At 38.5% G+C, this 19610-nt stretch overlaps 2 protein-coding genes across 8 annotated transcripts; one reads left to right on the forward strand and one right to left on the reverse strand.

Moving 5' to 3' along the window:
• Window positions 1-1000: 1000 nt before the first annotated feature.
• Window positions 1001-11151, reverse strand: epn1b (epsin 1b). 7 transcript variants are annotated; one of them, XM_015028437.1, is made up of 11 exons: window positions 11046-11151; window positions 10402-10550; window positions 10207-10312; window positions 9325-9480; window positions 8573-8701; window positions 7699-7819; window positions 7406-7581; window positions 6986-7222; window positions 5998-6955; window positions 3947-4093; window positions 1001-3515 (listed from the first exon to the last, which is right to left on the reverse strand). In XM_015028437.1, exons 3-11 carry the CDS (start codon window positions 10273-10275, stop codon window positions 3268-3270), a joined length of 2241 nt encoding a protein of 746 aa, XP_014883923.1. In that variant the 5' UTR covers window positions 10276-10312; window positions 10402-10550; window positions 11046-11151; the 3' UTR covers window positions 1001-3267. The 7 variants fall into 7 exon arrangements, with proteins under 7 accessions (XP_014883923.1, XP_014883925.1, XP_014883924.1 ...); XM_015028439.1 differs by having other exon boundaries at window positions 5998-6543; window positions 6688-7222; XM_015028438.1 differs by having other exon boundaries at window positions 5998-6279; window positions 6316-7222.
• A 648-nt stretch (window positions 11152-11799) lies between these two features.
• necap1 (NECAP endocytosis associated 1) lies at window positions 11800-18057 on the forward strand. Its single transcript, XM_015028443.1, has 8 exons — window positions 11800-11948; window positions 13264-13364; window positions 13630-13734; window positions 14271-14352; window positions 14520-14628; window positions 15016-15163; window positions 15435-15531; window positions 15944-18057. Exons 1-8 carry the CDS (start codon window positions 11854-11856, stop codon window positions 15996-15998), a joined length of 792 nt encoding a protein of 263 aa, XP_014883929.1. The 5' UTR covers window positions 11800-11853; the 3' UTR covers window positions 15999-18057.
• Window positions 18058-19610: the final 1553 nt, after the last annotated feature.

The raw sequence follows: 19610 nt of genomic DNA on the forward strand, positions 1-19610 counted from the left end.
GTAACACATCGACTTGACCGACCCATTTTATCCTGATGTGACACATCTCTGTGCTTTTAGACTCTAAGCTTCTTTCTCCATGAATGTAACAACTGAGATCCGGCTCAGCTGGATATCCTGAATTACTCAAAAAACAATTATGTAATGGCCTCTTTATTATCTTACACCTCTGGAATATTCAGGACATGCACGTGAATGGAAAGGTTCCTACAAATAATAATTTTTATTAAAATATTGCATTTAGATACAGTAATAAATTAGTATTTCTTATTGATTGACCTTAAAGATCAAAACATAAATGCTTGTTTTGAAATGCCAGTTTTGAAAGGGACCTTAAATCACAATTAATTAAAAAAATATTTACTTACTGAATAATACAATTTTATATATTATAAACAAAATTGGTCTTACCTCAAAATGTGAATACACAGACTAATTATGTGCTGAAAACATGAAAACGTGGTGGTGTCGTAATGGCTCATTATCGCCCTCTTGCGGTGACTTCTGATACTGACAATATCAGATGTTAATGTAAATATAAAATTGAGCTCAAAATTATAGATTTAGATCTATAATTCATTGAATGGAGATGTTCTCTTTTTATGATAGGATATGAAAATGTACCTCCTAAAATAAAATAATGTACTATAAAACAAGGGGTAAAAAATAAGCCTTTATTGGGTCCACGTGAATCAAATGAATCCTGTGAATGCTGTACTTTTTTTTTTTTAATGTTTCTACTTTTTATTTGATTTTGTCTTTTAGAATAAGCTCCATCTCTCTGGTAGAAGGTCACAAGAAGCATCTTCATGAAGCTATTTAAGCCAAAGGGTAACTAATAGTGGGCAGGGTGACCCAACCTTTTCCTTAACTAGATATTTTGCCTCTCTTTTGTTTAAATAGTAAAACAAGACAAAAATGTTATTTTCTCAATTTGATTACCAGAGATAAAAAATGACTGCACTGTTTTGAAACACAAATTTTGACAGAGCACACTATATAGGGGCAACATAATCCATTTTATTTCTCAAACATACTGTACACTGTCACAGTCTACAACACACTTTTAAAGGTAAATACACAGCAAAATAAATGTATCTCATACAAAATAAAATCTGAAAATCACTCAGTCTACCTGCCTAAATCCTCATAGTCTGAACAGACAGAGGCTGACCTTCTTTCTATCTTTACACAGACGTTTCATCTGCTGTGTGAGGCTTTAAAGAGCAACCTTCTGTTTAATCATTTAGGATGAGCAAAACCTGAAACACTTAGATTCCAAGTGAGCATAAAATCAGATTTCATTCAATCAAAATGTTTAATTTCATCCACATCAAGCAGAACATGAACAGGTAGCCCCCCCGAGTTGATTAAAAGAATGCAAACAGTTTAAATGAAGCAACCTGTGAGAAGTTGCATGGCTCAGTATAGGTTGAAACTTTCATAACTTTCAGTCCCTTCAGCTGCTGCTGTTCAGCTCCACGTTGCTGGAACCAGAACGACATCAACTCAATCCCTTTATTTACTCTTATAGCAGGTGTTTTCTAAAATACAGAATTTTGTTTCACTCACTCACCAAAACTGTAAAGGTCAAACTCACTCTTACACACACACACACACACACACACACTCACATATATACGATAACAGGATGTGCTCAGAGTGCATGCATGTAACAGAAAGTCATTTGTTGGGACATACAACGCAGACATGTTCCACTGCACGATGAATCCTATCAGAGAGGATAAAATGAACACACCTACAGTTACCGAGCTGAATTTTAAACCAGTAAACTGTCATATAAGTTCACCTGATCTTCTTTTGTTGGAGGCCGCGGCTGCATCAATAATTTACGAAGCAATAAATAAATCAATAAATATATCCATAAATAGTTAATCTTGATTGTAACACTTTGATATACAGTATAATTCAAGGTTTAGCAGTAATTACTTCCACTATTTACATCAGCACAATATATATAGAACTATATACTGCACACCTGCACAGTGTGCACACACGTCACACACACAAATGTCCTTTGAACACATGCACACTTGAAGAAAACAAACATGTAACAAAAAAAACCACACAGATACACAGTTACTCTAGTGTTTCCCCAAAGACACTTGAGTGTTTCCTTTCCCAGATAGATTTAATGGTTTATCCTGGCGAGTTATTTTAATATAATAATTTTTTCACATCATCAGCTGACATGTTTTTCATTTGGACAGTTAAAGGAATGGATGAAATACAAAAGGGAAGGTTTTAAGAATAATGTACCATTTCATAAGCAGATTCTGTTCATTGTGTCAACAGACATAGAAGTGGAAACATGTCTTAAATAACAACGTCATGGTCATAAAACTGAAAAGCTCCATAATGGTTATTGTTATTTATTGATATTTAATAACAATTTGGTTTGACTCAATTAAAGAATCTGTTAAAGCAAGAATGAATTGGTATCGATTATGATCATCTCATTTGGTTCACTGCCTGTGATGTTCTCACTTCCTGTCTGTGGAGAAACACTTAGAAATGGATTTACACCTGCTGAGTTTGCTCCAAAAAAGCTAAGTGCAGCATCTCCTGTTCCTAAAGTATTGCCCACATTATATTCTGACTCCAACATTCGCAACCCCATTTGTGTCGCAGGTGGTGGCATTCCATATTTTGGAGCGTCCTGAGCTGCTTGAAGAACATGCACAGAAGAGTGAGGCGTTCCCAGAGCGTGCAACGGTTCCCTAAACCGGAGCGTTTCACCAGAGGGACCAGCAGCTCCAAAAGAAGAATGAGTTACACCAGGAGTGGGTGCCAGGCTGGGACCAAAGGGGTTATAGTTTGGGGCTAAAGTTTCAGTGAATGCCCCTGATCTGGCCAAAGGACCAAATGTCATGCCTTTGGATGTGCCTGGGAAATGAGTGTGAGCGGTAGGAGGAGGCAGGGCAAGGAGGGAGGGTGGGGTATGCAGTTTGAAGCATTCCAGAAAAGAGACACCAAAGTAGAGCAGAGAGAGGAATGAGAACATGTCGGCAGGTTACTACACTACTATCTACAGAGAGCAACTTTACACACATCTATATGTGACAGCAAGACCACAGAGGAGGGACGGGTTGGTGCAAAAATGATCACAATAAGCGTTTCCATAGAAACCCATTAACAACTGTTGGTCAATCTTAGCTTCTTTCTATTAACACTTCCTTCTGAAAATCACCATGGAAACAGCAATGTTTTTGGTTCCCAGGAAAATGAATCATGCCTCCTTAATAATCAAGTGATCTGCATGTAATACTCCACACAGGTTGTGTCCTTAAGGGTATTTGTGACCCAGAGTGATGCTTTTTTTCTGACCTTACCGATGGCTTGTGTTCGGGCAGCGAGTGTGTTGATGAGGGGCTGTTGTTTGGTTTTGGGGTTCGGGGCAAACAGATCGTCCACGTCAACCAGTGACGCCCCTGTAGAGCCCAAAAATGAAGCAGTCTTTCTACAGATCTCCTCTTCTTTTGATGTTCGCTTTCCTGAAATCAAATAAAGGTCCAATGCTACTCTAAAAGGTGTTTTCTTTAGGGGCCAGGTCAGAGAGGAAGAGAGAGCAAAGCGGAAGAGAAGGTTAATTGGTTAAGATTGTTAGCTGAATGACGGCCAAAGTACAGATGATGTGAGGAAAAAGGATTGAAGGGAAAAAGGCTTCACATGCAGAAGCTTTACTTTTGAGATGAAAATCACACAATGACAGAAAAAATGGTTTTACGCACAAACAGAGCCACAAACTTTAGATTACAAAATCACAATTTGCCACGTTGCACTAGGCAGCAGAAAAAAAAAATTAAGTATTTCATTAGATTACTCAGAGGTAATTAGAACAAAGCACATCAGACACAATCACAGTATGCTTCATTAAATGATGGATGGATGACAGAAACATGCATAAAAAAAAGCCATATTTTACCTGCACCATCACCACTAGCATTACTTGGTGCACCCCAGGGATCGTTGCTTTTGGTTGCTCCGTCTCCAAATGGATCGCCGGAGGGGGACACGTCTGAGGGCGGAGCTGGGGTTCCCCATGCATCATCTGAGGAGACTGGAGCTGAAGCTGAATGGAAAAACAGAACAGAAGTACATGTTTAAAAACCTTGAAGTACAAAATATTCATTAGGATATATTAACCCAAAATAAGTGATAGCGGTACACTAGTTTCCCAAGATATTGGATGTAAAGATAAAATTACTCCTTTCTATCAAGATTGTTCAGTATTTTGTAGTATTTCATTGAGTCAAGGTTCTATACTGAAAAACATATTCTCTTACAAAGTAACCTTTCATTGTGTTTTGTCAAATTTGTTACAGTATTTGTGATATTTTACTGTAAATATGTAATCGAAAGAAAATAAGTCTGAGAACCAAAAGCCAATTGTAGGAATTCTGCAGTGACACTCTTGTATACAAGAGTTTGACTTGAAAGTAACAGAAAAAAAAAACATTTATATTAATACTACATAACCTCCAAATGACACAATGGAGAATAAATAAAGTTTGTAAGACAAGCATTTGCTGTTTCATGCTAAGGTTGTTCAACAAAAGGTAAAGAAAAAACCTCAACAACAAGTGAACATGAGAGTCTCAAGGCAATGAATGAAACAAAGATCCAACACAGACAGGCTGCTGTCTGAACCTTCTGACAGTAAAAAGCCTAAAATCCCTCAATGGCATAACATAAACTGGCAGTATCTTGTAACTGTGTGTGTATTAGAAGCAGTTAAGGATAACCAGTGGGTTTTCATAAATGAGGCAGCTGTAGTGAAAGATTTCACCCATGCTCCCAGGAGCATGGGTGAAAGGCTTCATCTGAGAGCTAGGGAAACTTCATAATACACAGCACAAATGTGGGTTGCACCCCAAGTGGTCAATTACCCCAGATTGTAGTTTTATAAATACTATCCATTGATTGTGAAAGCATAAACTGCCCTCAGTGCTTGTGAATTGAGCTAAAACACACACGGCTTTAGAAACACACATCTTCTTGTTCATAAAATACTGCGACTACGAGTAAAACCTTGAAAAAAGAAGAAGGAATATCTGACAACTGACTAATTCAAAAATGAGAGTTGGCTGTTGAATGCTTCAATTTCCTCTCTAATTCAAATAGTTGCATGTTTAGTTCAGTCTGATGAGTCTGCATCCATCACTTCCTGTAATATCTGTGAAGGACACGCCACCTGTTCTCTTGTTGGAAACACAGGGACACAAAGCAGACAGGGGCATAAATGTGTTTAGAAGGAGGAAGGAGACAGAAGCACCCAGAGAAAACCAAATACATCAACAGAAAGATTGTGAAGTCCACTGTGGTTCCCAAAGACTGAAAGTGGGAAAGCACTGCCTGCTTGACACCTGATGACAGATTCATAATTCAATTCTCCCAATCTGCACTACTATCTGCTCAACAGCAAAACCTGTTGGGAATCATCCCACTAGGACAGGGGCTCCTAATTCCAGCCTCGAGATCTACTATCCTGCAACTTTTTGATGCATCCACTCTTAAACACACTTCAATCAAATACTCTCATCAATAGTCTCATCAGCATTAGTGGTTCTGGCCAGTGCTGGAAAACAAGCTGTTCATTTCATTCAGGAGTGTGGAAGAAGAGAAGCGTCTAAAATTTGCAGGGTAGCAGCTGTCAGGGGCTGGACTTGGGTCAACCCCACCTAGAGTCTGTGAGTATTTCAAATATTTGCACTGACAGCATCATAAAAACTGAAGTTAAATTCTTTGTAGACACTGTTCACACCACAGCATTATTCTTCCATAAACCTCCAGTGAAGACTGCATATCACTAAGAGAAATGCTCACGTCCAACAAAGCTAAAAATACTACAATTAAATGCTGGAATGTTCAAGAAGTCTATGTCAAGGCCCTTACTAAGATATATCCAGCTGCTGATCAAACTGGAAATTTAAACCTCCAAATCAGGTTCCAAGAATAGATTTAAATGTTTCTTACCAGGGGCTCCCCATGGGTCATCGTCTGGCTTGGTTGCATCTCCAAATGGGTCAGAGTCATCAAGTTGTGAAGAGACACTTGGGCCGTCCCCCCAGGGATCGGCACTCTTGGTTTCCTTTGGAACACTTGGTGCCCCCCAAGCATCAGAGCCTTTGGCAGGTGGAGAACTGGTTTGAGCTCCCCATGTATCTGCAGTTTCTTGGGGTGAACCTGCTGCAGGGGCACTGAAGGGATCTGAAGCTGCCTCTGTTGGTGGACTGCATGGCACTGTAAATAGGTCGTCTTTTGATGGTGATGATGAAGCAGCAAAGGGGTCATCTTTTGATGTTGTAGAAAACGGATCCTCCTTACCCGGCGTTGTTGGTCCACCAAAAGGATCACTTTGAACAGGTTTGGTTGGTGATGAAAATGATGCTTTAGGTGGCGTTGTGGGACCAGTGAACGAGTCAGCCTTAGATATTGTTGCTTCTACTAACGGCTCCTCTTTAGGGGGTGTTGATACTGGAGCAGTGAAAGGATCATTTGCTGGGACACCAAAAGGATCGTCTTTTAAAGCACTAAAGTGATCATCTTTTGGAGCATTAAATGGATCATTTTCTGGAGTACTAAATGGGTCACCATTGGGGGCTTTAAACTGATTGTCTTTTGGTGCACTAAAAGGATCATCCTTGGGTGCATTAAATGGATCATCTTTTGGAGTATTGAATGGATCGTCCTTTGGAGCATTAAACGGATCTTCCTTTGGAGCATTAAACGGATCGTCCTGAGGAGCATTGAACGGATCTTCCTTTGGAGCATTAAACGGATCGTCCTGAGGAGCACTGAACGGATCTTCCTTTGGAGCACTGAACGGATCTTCCTTTGGAGCATTGAATGGATCTTCCTTTGGAGCACTGAACGGATCCCCATTGGAAGAAGTGAAGGGATCTGGTTTATCTTTTGGGGCAGTGAATGGATCAGGTTTGTCTTTAGGTGCAGTGAATGGATCTTCTTTGTCTTTAGGTGCAGTGAATGGATCCTCATCAGTTTTGTCTGCCACAAATGGATCTTCAGTTTTGGCTGGAGCACCCCAAGGATCTGTACTGGGTTCTTTGGGAGCTCCCCATGGATCGGATTTCACTTCCTCCTTCTTCTCCTCCTCTTTCTCTCCGCCCCATACCTCACTTGCTGCATTTTCGGCTTTTCCTGCATCCTCCCATTTAAGCTCATCTTCGCTCATCTTGGCCTAGAATAGAAAGACAAAGTACCCATCAAAACAAAGTTAGACTGTTGATCAGAAAGTTATCTCCCCTTCTGTTTTGTTGAGGAATCAACTTGCTTAATTTCTTAAGCTCAAGTAATCGTAGTTAAAATGTACAAACTTTCCCTGGCTACATCTGAGTGCATAATCTTGTTTTGTCTCACTCACTCGTCTCTCAGTCTCCTTCTTCTCTGCTTCTTGTCGAAGTCGCTCCTCTTTGCGGGCAGCAAAAGAAGCAGTCAAGTCGGCCACAGATGGAATGTTGTCTAAGCATGGAAGTCCTGAAGCTCCAGGAACATAGACTGGTTTGTAGTTAGGATCCTTGACATTGTCTGTGGATGATGCTAGTAGGAAGAGATAGAAAAAAATGACCAAAATATGTATAAGATGCTGACACAAGTAAAAGAAACAAGGGAACCAGAAAGTGTTCAGCGGTCATACTTCAAGTCCGAATGTCTTACCAGCAGAACTTTTGGATGTTTTTTCTCTGGTCTTCATAGCAAACTCTCTTTCTTCTTTCAGTTTTTCATCATCCTCCATAAGAACAAGAACAACCTTGGCCTTCTCTCTTACATTCACTCCCTGTGACAAATTTAATGATATTATTCCTTAGTTGATTTGACAAGTTACAGACTAGGCATGAGCCAGTTGGAGGTATCAAGGTTTAGCAATGTTTTAAACAGGTAAGCAGTCAAAACTGCAAGTATTTAATTCCCTGCTTCTCCTGTGGTTCATGCAGGTGAAAGCTCCAGGGTGATGAAGTAACACAGCACTGAACCTTGGCCAGAAAACAGATGATTATTATTGTTGAAACTAGAGGGGTACCACCTATCAATTTAAGGTGACACGGTTTATAGTTGGCAAGCAGAAATCAGGATGTACATATTATAATATCATTATAAATGTAATAATAATGATAAGTTATCATAGCACCAATTACAATAACTTTGAACTTTGATTATCTTGTTGTCCATACCATGACACCATGAATAATTTCACCAGAGGTTAACATATCATCATACTCTCATATCGACCCAGGTTTAGTACTGCAAATATGGAAGAAAATGTAAAGAAAAACATATAAACTTTTTCCAAAATAATGTTTATCTTTAATAATTTATATTTAAAATCTGCCAAAGCAATCAAGACCATGAGTGTTTCTTCTAAAGGCTTTTACTGAGTCAATCCAATATTGCTTAACACCAGGCCTAAAGGTTATGAAGGTAAAAGGCAATGAATATTTTAGCACCAATAATGGATACTCTTAATGCAGTTCAATAAACTCTGTACTGGCTGAGCAGAATGCTAAATGCCTCAGATAAAAACAAGCTTCACCTGATCTTTCCCATCCTTTTCCACAAAACGATATTCTGTGAGAGCTTTGACAATGTAGATGTTTTCTTTCATTTTCAGCATCACACGATCATCACCAGTCTTCAGGAGGTACTCCAACAGAGTCAGAGACTGGGAAGAAAAATACAACTCAATTAGCTCATTACTTTAGCAGGTACAGCTGCAGATCAGCTGGAACAGTGATGACATTTTAGCCAAACAGATGTCACAATTATGAGTATATCCACAGCTTAAATAAATATCTATGGTGTTGATTAGGACTTCAAAGCACATAACAGTCCTTTAATGCACTACTAAGGTTTATGAAATTATTTAGATGAATAAAATAAAAAGTGCAAATAGTAGAATGTTGGTGTTTTGAACAAAATAATTAAAAACCTGTTGTCACAGCAACTCTTTCCAATGAAAGCATCATTGGAAAGATACTTTCATTGGATTAAGTGATCCAACTGAGGAGTAGTGTTTGCAAAAATTTTAAATGTTACGTCATCATTTATTGGTATTAATTTACAAAATGCTTCTGGAGAAAGAGCTGCTTTACCGATGTTGAAAAGGAAAAATCAATCGATAATGTGTTGGATTCCACATTTCAGGCATTAAAAGATTAAAGCTGTCCTGTAAAAAACAGATCTCAATGCTAAACAATTACTTCTCCAAGAACAAAAAATGCTCAAGACTGTCAATAAAATAAATTAAATTTGTTTTAATTTGCCGTTTCTCATCATCGTCTTCACCTTGTGAATATGTCTCCAGTTCTTGTCGTCTTTCAGGCGTTTCCAGAGCATTGTCATGATCTCGCTGCAAGCCACCGCATTATAGGTGAGATCAGAGATGTCAGCCATCTGAGAGCTGGAAGGACCCCATGGATCATTGGATGTCGCTTCTCTAACCTGCAGAAAAAGCAAAAGGAAAAGTGCAAAGGTGCTGCAAAGCAAAGGGAGGAATACTGTTGCAGCAGCAGCTGAAAAAAAGTAAAGAAACAATGACTTCAGCACTGTGAGAGATTTGTCTGCAGTGTATCATTTTACATTGCAACCTTACAACCCCTCAAGGTGTAGCATTATAGCAAGGTGTAGCAAGAAGATAAAGGTGTATAATGCTACACCTTCATCTCAAGGTGTAGAATTATAGCATTTACTGTAGAAATTCTGAACTGAATGTGTTTTTTATATTTCCTTCATCTTCAAGATTTCCACTCTAATTGGTATTTGGCGCTCTGCTTTTATATTTCAATTAGTTTTTGAATAGCAAGTTAGTTAGTTCACCATTTAAACAATCAAAAGTCTATAAAATGCTTGAATATGAATCTTGATTCTACCTCAATCCAAGTAACAGATTATAATAAAGAACCTGAAGTGAATACAAATTTGTAAGACTGTGAATAGGTACATTTCTGCATGCAGATGTATTATTAAGTCCTTCTGTTAACACAGAATATTATACGTTAAACTGATGGACAAATCAAGACAAGTGAAAAAGCAGAGGTTGCTTTTCGAAGAAAGAAAAGACACAAAACATCTTCATGTCAGGACCAACATAATCACTAAACATTTAAAAACTGTTTGATGCTACCTGCTGACTCACATAAAAACAACCCAAAAACGTGTTTCTTTTACCTTGACCTCAGCCTCAGAGTAATTCTGGACCAGGTTCTTCAGCTGCCTTCGAAGCATTGAAGACGTCATGTTGACAAGCGGAGGTGGGGGATGCGACCACCACAGTCTGTTCAAGAGAAAACACATCAAACAATGCGGGACAGATCCAAATCCAGGCATATTTAATCACACATATAAATACATAACGACAGATACCTTGAGTAAATGCTGCCTCTTTTGTTGAACTGTTAGCTTAAATTGCTTGCGTGCAGGTTGTAGATCAGTGACCTTTCATCTTGTTGTTCTCTCTGCCGCCTGACTGTACTGGTTTTTGTATCAGAGAGTCAGAAACCAGATACCAGCAGCTGCAGAGATGCAACCAGTCATCATTAAAAGATGCTGCGCCAACGTTTGGATAGACCAGATAATTATGACAGTGCTTGTTCCCTTCTGCGACAAACACAGATCCTCACCTACTCTAGGTTTGCCAACTGTTTTGCTAAGCTATGAGCTAGTTAGCATGCGTGTAAGAAAGAACAAGCAAAACCCTGGCATATTATAATAAAGCAGGATGTTAACTCTAAGCTAAGGCAGCTACACGCAGATGCACTGACAAGAATAAAATTGAAGAATCATATTTCAGCACCTCGGAGAGCGACTCAAGACGGGGCGCTACCGTCAACATGGCTAACGGTCTACCCTTGGTGTCAAGTTTGCAGGAATTAGTTACATATAAAATAAAATGCGAATCAAATGACTTCTTTTATGTCAAAAAACAGGCACTGTTAATAGTTTAAAGTAGCGCCAAATGGTATGGATATTTTGTAAATAAAACGAGACGTATTCTAGAAAACACTGACCAGAGATATTCAGATATCTTCGAGCAGACGACACGAAGCTACGGTTTCCGCTTCCGCAGATATCAGCACCTGTCTGTCCACGCCCCCAACCTAGCCGCCCACTACCATCCAATACTGCTACCTACTATTTATTTATTTATTATTTTATTAATTTATTCTTTAGATAACCGTTTTTTTTCACTCCATGACTACAATGTAAGCATTAAGAACTGATATCAGCTAACGCCGAGGTGAAGTAAAGAGGTCTTCTTTATGGCAAGCCATTGTAACATATAATTAAACCGGGGGGGTGGGGGGGAGAGAGAGAAATATTTGCCCAATGTCCACTGGCTTTCACTTGCTACTCCTCTTATTTGAACGTTGTTTTTTGTTTGCTTGTTTTTCGTCTTATTGTTTACTTTTATTTTCAAGGTTCCCTGTTATGGATATGTCATTGTCTTTCCAATACACCGTGTTATTTGAATGTTAGCTTGAACATGTTAAATGCAGTCAACACAAACCAAATCTAGTTCTTCTACATGGTTTATGTGTTTAGGAATGCCAATAAAGCTGAGATGATTTGAATTTATTTGAAAAGACAAAGCATGCAACTGACAGATTTAGTCTTTTTAATTATTTTAGATATGACCTAAACACAAATGAATTGCTGATCTGCTCACCTGGCCAATGAAGAACAAAATTATGGCAATTTAAGATCCGTTCTCATAATTATATGATAACATGTCTCGCCATACTCATGAACCCGTTAGAAATGGGCTGAATAAGTGACTCACGACCACGATCCTCCCACATCAGTACTCGGGATAAGATGGCGGCCGAGGGAGAGTACGAGTCGATCCTGTGCGTTAAACCAGATGTCAACGTTTACCGCATCCCGCCTCGTGCTTCGAACCGCGCGTACAGGTAAGACAACACCTGCGGGGTTAAAGCAGAACTACTTGAAGGGGTTTACTAGTGGTCGGTGAAGATCCGATCCTATACATTCACATGGACGCCAAGCCACAGAGTTCCACTAATGCAAGTGAAACTGTAGTAATTCAGTTTTTCTGTTTGAATCACGTCCCAGCTGTTGGAGAGCTCCGTGTTTGGCTTCTTGCGTGACGCGGTGTGCGGTAAAGGGTTCTGGTTATTTGTCATCATGCCGCCTGGATCAATACGGGCAGTTTGCCAGGACAGTCCCCGACACTGTCCATAGGTTGGAACTGATTGCTGGAACTGCTGACCCGGGAAACACATATTGAAAACTAAATCGAAAGTCTATTTTCCTTTCATCATCACATACGGATTGCTGCGTGTCCATCACGCTGGTCACTGCATGGGCGGAATCCTGAGGGCAGAAATGGAAAGTTGGGCCCCATGCTGTTCTGAGGAGTAATGAACATTTTTAATCTGAAAAGGATGGATTTTGATTTTTGTGTTATCAGAACCTGTGCTAATTTCAACATTTTATTTTTTATTGTGCATAACAAGATTGTCAAGCAAGAAGATTTTTCTTAATTATATTTTTTAGATAAACAATCTTAATATTATAGAAGTGCAGAATATTGATAAAATACTTATAAGATTGAAACATAAGTAATCAAAAATCATTACTTCTCACTAGCAAAAGGACCTGAGATGAAAAAGATGAATCTAGCAGCAGGATTAATACAGTAAGCAAACTCCTGAACTTATTTCAGGTGTTTCTCTCCTGAAATAAATAAATAAATTGGACTGTAATTTAAACTAATCTACGGAACCTGGTGCTGCAAGGTTGAAGACCTTGTCCTGTTAATAATAATACAATATTTTTCTTTTCTTTTTTTCAAAATCTCTTTCTCTTTCTTACTGTTTATTCAATGTCACATGCTATTTTTATTTTTTCTTTTATTATGTAAAGCACCTTGAAATGTCTTGCTGCTAAAATGTGCTATACAAATAAAATGTGATTGATTGATTAATCACCTTATGGAAGCCCTGCCCAGTCACATCCTAAACCCCCAGAATTTAAGTAGGGTGCGTTTGTTTTTTTGCAGTTTATCTTTCAGGAAAGTAAAATGCTCATGGAGCTCAGTTCTACTTGGAGCTTGTTGTGTGCAGCTGATCACAACACGATGCCTTGAGTTAAGTCATTTCAGCACTGCACCTGCAAGGAAAGCTGAATAAACATACTGTTAGGATGTGTAATCCCAGCAGACCTGCAGCTCTGTGACTATTCACCACAACCGTTTGTCTGCAGGGCTGCTGACTGGAAGCTAGACGCTCCGGACTGGTCCGGTCGAATGAGAATAACGGCCAGAGGAACAGTAGCATACATCAAACTAGAAGACAAAGTCTCAGGTTGGATATGAAGCTTGTTGGCTTGATGTTTTCTGTCGCTCTGAGTCAGACTCCTTGGGTAGTGGAACTCCTGCTGACGCTGACATTTCCACTGAGAATGAAAACACAACGGTGTTAAGGTCACACAAACTGCATGCACATTACATTGCTGTCATGGAAAGCGTGTACTTTTGACACTTATACAGTTTGAAACAAATAAGCTGTGCAGATGAAGGAGCCATTATTTATCTACAGTTTTTAACACATGTGCCCTGTGGTGCTGCAGGGGAACTGTTTGCCCAGGCACCTGTGAAGGAATACCCCGGCGTCGCTGTGGAAACCGTCAGTGATTCCAGCCGATATTTTGTTCTGAGGATACAGGATGACAGCGGTGAGGACACTGTCTGTAAAAGTATTTACACCCCTTAAAGGTTTTCCCAGTTTGTCATGTTACAACCACAAACTTCTGGGTATTTTAATTCTTTTTTTTTGTTTGATCAATTCAAAGTAGAGAAACTTTGTCACATGGTAGGACAAGGATAGATGGTTTTCGAAAGGTAAAAGATTTGAAATGAACTTGTATTGATTTCTGAGGAAATACTTTTAGAACCGCCTTCTAGCTGCTTGTCTCTGATAGTGGCAGTTATGGCTCAAAGTAGTTCAACCTCATTCAGATTTATCAGAGATCCTCTGTGACCATAAATGTTTAATATTTTTACACCGTGCTACTGAATCTAGGTTTAGACTTTGAACTAAATCATTCTATCATCTCTCTGGCTGCATGTTTAGGGTTGTTTTTCCAATTTGAAGTATTTTTTTTGTTCTTCAAAAGGTTTTTATTCCAGGATTTCTGCCAATAACAGATAACATTTCTATTTGAAACCTGTAAACAAATCCACGTTTTCTCCCATCATCTGTTGCATGCAGGCCGCAGCGCTTTCATAGGAGTTGGCTTTGGGGACCGAGGAGACGCTTTTGATTTCAACGTCGCTCTGCAGGATCATTTCAAGTAAGCAAGAAGGCTCAGTGTGCAAATGTATATTCAGCTTCAAAAAAAAAGGTTAAAGAATGTAATTTTTGTCTAAACTTCTTTTGGTTCTGATAATGTAAGTTTTCACAGCTTGTTTTGTTGGAAAATTCTAAGTGAAAATTGTTTGTGTTTCTGGATCTTTGTAGGTGGGTGAAACAGGAGAGTGAAATCAGTAAAAGCAACCAGCTGGGGGATTCAGGACCAAAACTGGATTTGGGTTTTAAGGAGGGACAGACAATCACACTGAATATAGGGGTAAGGAAATATCTGGATTTTCCTTAATTCCCAGATTTTTATAAAAAGTTAAGTTAATGGTAAAGCCTTATTTCTAGAAAACCTATGCAACTCCTTAATGAAACATAAAGACGAACTAAAAATACAAACTAATACAGTTCAGTTTATAAATTAGATATAAGACTAACAGAAATGTATCTAAAATACACAATACATATGATCCTTGTCAAAACTTTTAATTGTTAAAATGTTTTGAAAACAAACACCAGTGAAACCAGCTATGATGAAATCAGTTTAGACAACCTTTTTTTTTTTTGCAAAGTAGCACATATTCAACTTCTGTCTGTAAACATGCTCATTTTTTCCTCTTCTGCCTTTAACTTGACTTCATCTTTGTTCCATAAACAGCAGGGTAAAAAGAGGGATAAGCCCCGTCCACAAGGCTCAGCGGGGGTTGGACTCCTGCCACCACCGCCTGGAGGGAAGATAGCTCCGCCTCCTTCGTCTGGCTCATCTAACCACAACACAGTTCCCCAGATAGCGGGCACAGCAACAGGTTAGTAGCACCATGCTGCTGCTGCACCACGACTATATTGCATACATGAGCTCATATGAAAACTAATTGGAGGAAAAATGACTAATCTCTGTGCATCAGAATCATGGAAAAATCCCACCTTGTGCAGCTCTAACCTACATGAGTAACCCATTTTCTCAGTCAGTGTGTTAATTAGAGAATATCTGTCTTCCGGCTGCATAAAATGAATTTTAAAAAGTGTGTCATCTGTGAGCTGCATGAAATGATTTTCATATTTCTTTGTCTCTTTCAGGCTGCCTCTTGGAGTTGGACAGCAGTAACTCCAACACGGTGGTTCAGTCCAATCAGAGCTCAGATCTACTCTGGGGAGACTTTTCAGCTCCAGCGAGGTAGAGCATGACTTCACTGGTGTTGGAGATTCATTCTCATCTATTTATTTATGTATTAACTTATTGGCCATATATATAAATGTGGCCATATATCTAGCCACATTTTGTCGCAACAAATGCGGCTAAGAGTTTTTTTATTATTATTATTATTTTTCAGTGGTGTTTTGTCTGGGTGTGAATACATTAATAATAACAATACAATTAATAAAAATAATTTGATTATGTTATTTCATTTTTATATTTCATTTTATATTCTATTCTTGTCATAATTTTAGAAATTATGATTATGTCTTTTTAATCTTCAAAAAGGAAACTGTTTTCTTAGGGTAAACAGTTTCCCTAAGTGTTTTTTCCATCTTTTATTGATGTGTAAAAAAAAAAACTAATCAGTTTGTGTGTTTTGGACTTCCAGTTCTGTTCCTCCTCCATCAACGACTCAAAGCTCCACAAACTGGATCCAGTTTTGAGCCGTCGCTGCTCACGTCAGATGTGATGTTTCATCTCGCTGCATTCGTGTCCATGGCTTCCTGTGAACCTCACTGAGAGTATCTCCCACACCATCACCCTCCTCAGAGCAAAGATTACAAACCCCATTGTTCTGTTAAAGCCTGCTGACAGCAAATGAAGCATTAATGACTTAAAGCCATGAAATTATATGAGCCATCTGCAACAATATATAAGGGCTATGTGGCAGGTGTCGCTCCTTCATGTGTTTACATCAGTTCGCCTGTAGGGGTCCCTCTGAGCAGAGCTTTCTGTTTTTAGGACCGAGATGGATTTACATTTTGTCTGTGTGACAGCGCCCTCTGCTGGCACCAAATAGTACTAAATGTCAACAAATAGTTTATTAGCGCCCTTTTAAAAGTGCTGAAAATATGCAAAAAGCAAAATGGAGCTACAGAAAAATACTAATTTAAGATAAATTATATGAATATGTCTATTAAATTAGGATTAGCTCTTATTTATTTTTTGAAAAATAAAATGTAAGATTATTTTTTTTTTGAACAGCAAAAAGCAGTTGAGAAAAGAAAAGCTACACATAACTTTGTGTAGCTTTGCCCTTCCGGCTGAAGTTATTTCACTGGTTCTAAGCCATTAAATATAAATGTAAATGCAATCACACGAGCATTAAAAAAATGTGTATTTGAAAACCAGTGTGAAAATCAAAATATATATTTTTAAGTCACTGGCTTTAAAAAAGTTGCTGCTCTTGTAGTTTCACAGAGGAATTAAAATGATGGTTTAGGATGCTGAATTTATTTAAAGGTGATGGTGATATTATTGGGGAGGTATCCTCATAGATATATACAGATACATCAGTATTTATGTGGGATTATTAGCTCCACAATTTTATGGTTATATAGTGAAAATTATGTCATTGTCTTACAGCGTGTTCCGTCTCCACCAAAAACAATAGTGGTTGGAAATCCTTCTTTCCATGTGTTTTTTTCCATCTTTACTCTGTATTTTAAAGAAGCACATAAGTTAAAATATGGAATAACCTTATGTGAATCTGCTGCTCAAATAGAATACATAATCTCATGTAATCTGGCCAAGAGATTGGCTCAGAGAAAAAACGATTTCTCCTTCAGGATATCATAGGGAGGCTCTTCTGTGGCGGTTATTGTCAAGTCATTGCTCTGCTTTTGGCATTTAATGTTTTCGGTGTCATCAGTCACTCAATCAGTGCTGCTACATCTTTGAAACATCCCTTCTGCTTTGATTAATGTAAGTTTAAAGAAAAAGTGGACTGGAAGTAAAATGTTTGGTTCAGATACAAATAGCTTTTTGCCTTGGTGGACTGATGTTGTGCTGCATAATAAAACAAATAATTGCTCCACAATTGGACTTGTAAACAGTTTTGATGCCTTCTGATATGTGGAAAGTTATTATAAAAACGATTTTAACAGTGAAATACCTTGAAGGCTGGACTGCAAATGTGTGAAGTTGTTGCAGAAGGCGTTTTTATTTTAGGTGAAACTGTTTCCTGTGAGCTTGGACGTGCATAAAAACTGGAATGAGCTGGTGTGGTGTGGAAAATTAAACATTTTCCAGTCAGGATTCTAAAAACTCACCAGATGAGTCAACATGTCCTAGAATGAACTGAGCTGTTTGCTGCTGGAGCTGTGAGGACCAGCCTGAGCACTGCAGGAAAAACAAAATGATTGTGTTGCTTCATTCTGAATGTGTTAATGGCAGCAGATGAAATGTTGATCTTTTTGCTCTAAAAGTCTTATGAATTTAGACAAAGTTTACATTAATTTATTTGAATATTATTATTGACTGATTTAAAATGATCTGCATAGATATGGAAGATGTGCTGTGATCAGATCACATAAACTGTAATTGACTGGCATTGAGATATAGGACTGACTCGTTTATGTTGTCATGTGTTACGTTTACATTACTCATGTTGCCAGATCAAATATCATGTCCTTCATTTATTGCTTCTTCCATTCTGGATGTAAATTCACTGGACTAACTCTTGATTTGTGACCAGAGAGGCAATAAAACCTTTCAAAGGATGAAGTTTGTACTTTAACATTTTTGTACCCTGTCTCTTTTACATTGATATGTGATAGGGACACACAGACCTGCCACTTTATTAGGAACACCTTGCTGCTTGCTATTGGGCTGAACCTGCTTTTGCCTTCATAACTTCCTGTCTGCAGCAATAATTCTACTGGGCAAGAGTGACATCACAGGACTTCATCGTTCCTCTCCATCAGATCTCCATCTATGCTGTGTTAGATGGAGATGCGGTGACTATGGAAACCGCTGCAAAACAGCAAAATTGTGATGTTCAAAAATGGTTTGAAATTTGTGCATCCAAACGAGGAGTTTGACTCTGGTTCTGCTTTGCTGTCAATCAAGACATTTCAAATGTAAAATGTAAAAAGAGCAAAACGAGGCTTAACTACTGCCAGTAAGTATTGAATTAACTTTGACTGGTAAGTGAAGCAATGTGGGGGAAAAAACGGTCTTTGTGGCAACTTAAAGGTAAAAATCTTAACAGTTTGTGTCCAGGATGTGTAGGGTCTGCAGAGTTGCACGCTTCGCTTTTCCTGATCCTGATCCTAGATCTAGATCAGCTCTGATGATCCTCTCTTGGTACATATTTTCTTTCTAAATGATTGAAACTAAGTCACTGATGGATTATCTCTTTACATGTTTTCTCATTAACTTTTCAATCAGGTATAACAAGTGAATTAGTAACAGGTAAAGTATTAATTATTAGTTATATTTATACATCAGGCCTGTACTTTTGTTAAACCATTTCTGTTTTTTTTTTCAGATTGCAGATTTCAGATTGATTCTGTTTTTTGCCATAAGCGTGAAATATACTTGCCAACATTTTAATTTTCTCAAACTTCTAAATACATTGAATGTTTTACTGTACGGATGCCCATGACCATGAACCTAAAGCAGGCCTAATATATGTCTGAAATGTTTTATGAATGAAAAGACCCAGTGTTTCATACACCTATATTTAAACCTTTCAGATTCTCCATCCCTGTCCGTCCTGGCTGCTTCAAGCTGGCAATAAACACTATGTACTCTAAGAAGCTTGTTAATGAGGAAACGGAGACAGTCATAGTAGAAGTGAGAAATGTTGTGAGACATTCTGACATGACTTCACTGAGCTGCAGCTTTTAGCTCTGCTGACAGATGGAAACGGAGAGCATCAGACAGCTGGACAGACGGCGAGCAGATCCGTAAAAATTAATCAGGAATTCAATTCCTCTGGTTCAGAGTGTGTGATCAGCTCAGATCACACACTCAAATATCAGGTTGCATCTACCCTGGGATTCGTTTACAAAATATGCCATGTCATTGTTTCAATGTGCATCAGCCTGGTTTTCACATGAGGAGAAAGCCCAATGTGAAAAAGATTTACTGGAAATGTCTTCATCTTATATAAAAATGATTTAAGAGTGCATCCTGTTTTATTGGTGGAAGTACTGTGATAGTGGTGTCATATTGCTGGAGAGTTGCTTCTTATCAACATGGACATTTGAGGAATTTGCTTCAGACCTGAGTGTGTGAAAGGAAAATCAATCAACTTGACTGATTCTTAA

Source organism: Poecilia latipinna, unplaced genomic scaffold (genome assembly GCF_001443285.1).
Source record: "Poecilia latipinna isolate Pla-1442-1.1 unplaced genomic scaffold, P_latipinna-1.0 Scaffold124, whole genome shotgun sequence".
Lineage (NCBI taxonomy): Eukaryota > Metazoa > Chordata > Actinopteri > Cyprinodontiformes > Poeciliidae > Poecilia > Poecilia latipinna.